The sequence below is a fragment of the Protobothrops mucrosquamatus genome, unplaced genomic scaffold (assembly GCF_001527695.2).
Source record: "Protobothrops mucrosquamatus isolate PMUCROS unplaced genomic scaffold, P.Mucros_1.0 scaffold34, whole genome shotgun sequence".
In the NCBI taxonomy this organism is placed as follows: Eukaryota; Metazoa; Chordata; class Lepidosauria; order Squamata; family Viperidae; genus Protobothrops; species Protobothrops mucrosquamatus.
Window position 1 is genome coordinate 231,555 of NW_015386418.1, and position 2,035 is coordinate 233,589.

The window sequence follows — 2,035 nt, forward strand, 5'->3', positions numbered from 1 at the left end:
TCCTGTTAGTTGCAGTTCCTTGACCAATGGGATCCTTTGCAAGCCTTCTCTGCCAACACAAATAGCGTAGGCTTGTCTTACCTGGACAAGACAGTTCATCAAGTAATCTGGACCTACTGTATGTCATAGAGGGCTTTAAAGATCATAACCAGCAAAAAATATTTTCACAATCAGAATCAGAATAGAGCTGGAATGGTCCTTGGCAGTCTTCCAGTCCATCCCCTGCTCAAACAGGAAAACCTATACCATTTCAGATAAGTGACTGTCCAGTCTCTTCTTAAAAACCTCCAGTGATGAAGCACCCACAATGTCTGAAGGCAAGCTGTTCCACTGGTTATTTTTTTTCCATTTAGTAAAACACAGCTTTACCAGGCCAACAAAGCAAATCAAATTTTGTTACTTTAAGTTCTATCAGAAGAAGATTTTTATTCTATTGATCTGTACAGTATCAATGTTTTTCAGCTTTTAACATAGACAAACCATGTAATATGAAATGTAAAAGAATCACAAGGCTAAAAGAAGCAAATATCTGAGGATTCATCAGTAAATCGGTCTCTTAATTTTTCCTCTTTGTCAACTGTTCTTTGCTGTTCAACTCTGGCTTAAACAGAATAATATAACATTTTGGGACAAAGATGCAACCGAGTAAGCTGGCACTGGAGGCCAAGATGGAGAAGATCTCCACAGCAAGCTTCTCTTTTTCTTTGGTGCTCAGGTAGGCTGGGAGGAAAGCTAACCAGATGCTGCAAAACACCAGCATGCTGAAGGTGATGAACTTGGCTTCATTGAAACTCTCTGGAAGGTTCCTAGCTAGGAAGGCCATCACAAAACTGATAAGGGAAAGAAGACCCATGTATCCAAAGACAAGGAAAAACATCACAATGGGGTCTTCATTACATTCTACAATGATATATTTGGTGAATGAATGTTTGTCCAGATCTGGGAATGGGGGAAAGATTGTTATCCACCCAACACAAATAATTGCTTGAATGAAAAAACAGCATAGAACAACGGAGCTGGCTAGTCTTTTTCCCACCCATTTCTTCATGTTGGATCCTAGTCTTGTTGCCATGAAAGCCACCACCACAGTGATGGTTTTGGCCAAGACACAAGAAATGGCCATTGAGAAAGTCATGCCAAAAGTTGGCTGTTGTAGAAGGCAGGTGACTCTCTTTGGCTTACCAAGGAACAGCACAGGGCAGAGGAAACAGAGCAGAAGGGAGACAAGGAGAGTGTAGGAAAGATCCCGGTTGTTGGCTTTGACAATTGGAGTATCTCTGTGCTTAATGAATGTTCCAAGCACAAAGACTGTGGTCAGGGAGAAAAGCAGAGCAGCTGAAGCTAAGCTGATTCCTAAAGGTTCTTCATAGGAGAGGAAAGTTATGACTTTGGGGATGCATTCAGTATGGTCTTCATTTGCATATTGATCTTCTGAGCATCTGAAACAGTCATTCATGTCTGGAAGAAAAAGAACAGATTTCAGTTCAGTTCTGAATGATATATTTTTTTAAAAAAAATGTGTGTGTATTTAATCCTGAAGGCTGCTACCTGTCATGATCTGATATGGAAATATAGGCTATATTTAATGGTCATCATAGCTTTTATATATTTCACATGTGAACCTAATGTCTGAAGTACACATTCAGAATGAGACTCAGCTTTACATCAAAAAGACATTACATTTTTATCTGGATAACATTCTCCAAATAATAATAACAACAACAACAGCAACAACAACAACAACAGCAACAACAACAACAACAACAACAACAATAATAATAATAATAATAATAATAATAATAATAATAATAATAATAATAATAATAAATAAAACATACAAGCACCTGCAACATAACACCCCAGACTTAACAATTGTCGATAAGAAAGACAAAAAAGTCTGGATAGTGGACGTGGCAGTGCCTGGAGACAGCAGAATAGACGAGAAAGAACTGGAGAAGATAACAAAATACAGAGACCTACAAATAGAAATAGAAAGACTGTGGCAAAAGCAAGCAAAGGTAGTACCAATAGTAAT

At 38.2% G+C, this 2,035-nt stretch overlaps 1 protein-coding gene across 1 annotated transcript in view; it reads right to left on the minus strand.

Moving 5' to 3' along the window:
* Nucleotides 1-556: 556 nt before the first annotated feature.
* The window catches only part of LOC107283352 (vomeronasal type-2 receptor 26-like), a 10,208-nt gene continuing 8,729 nt past the window's right edge, over nt 557-2,035 (minus strand). The window contains exon 4 of the mRNA XM_029283190.1: nt 557-1,458. Within this exon, the coding sequence (XP_029139023.1) occupies nt 557-1,458 (902 nt within the window). The remainder of the gene's footprint in view (nt 1,459-2,035) is intronic.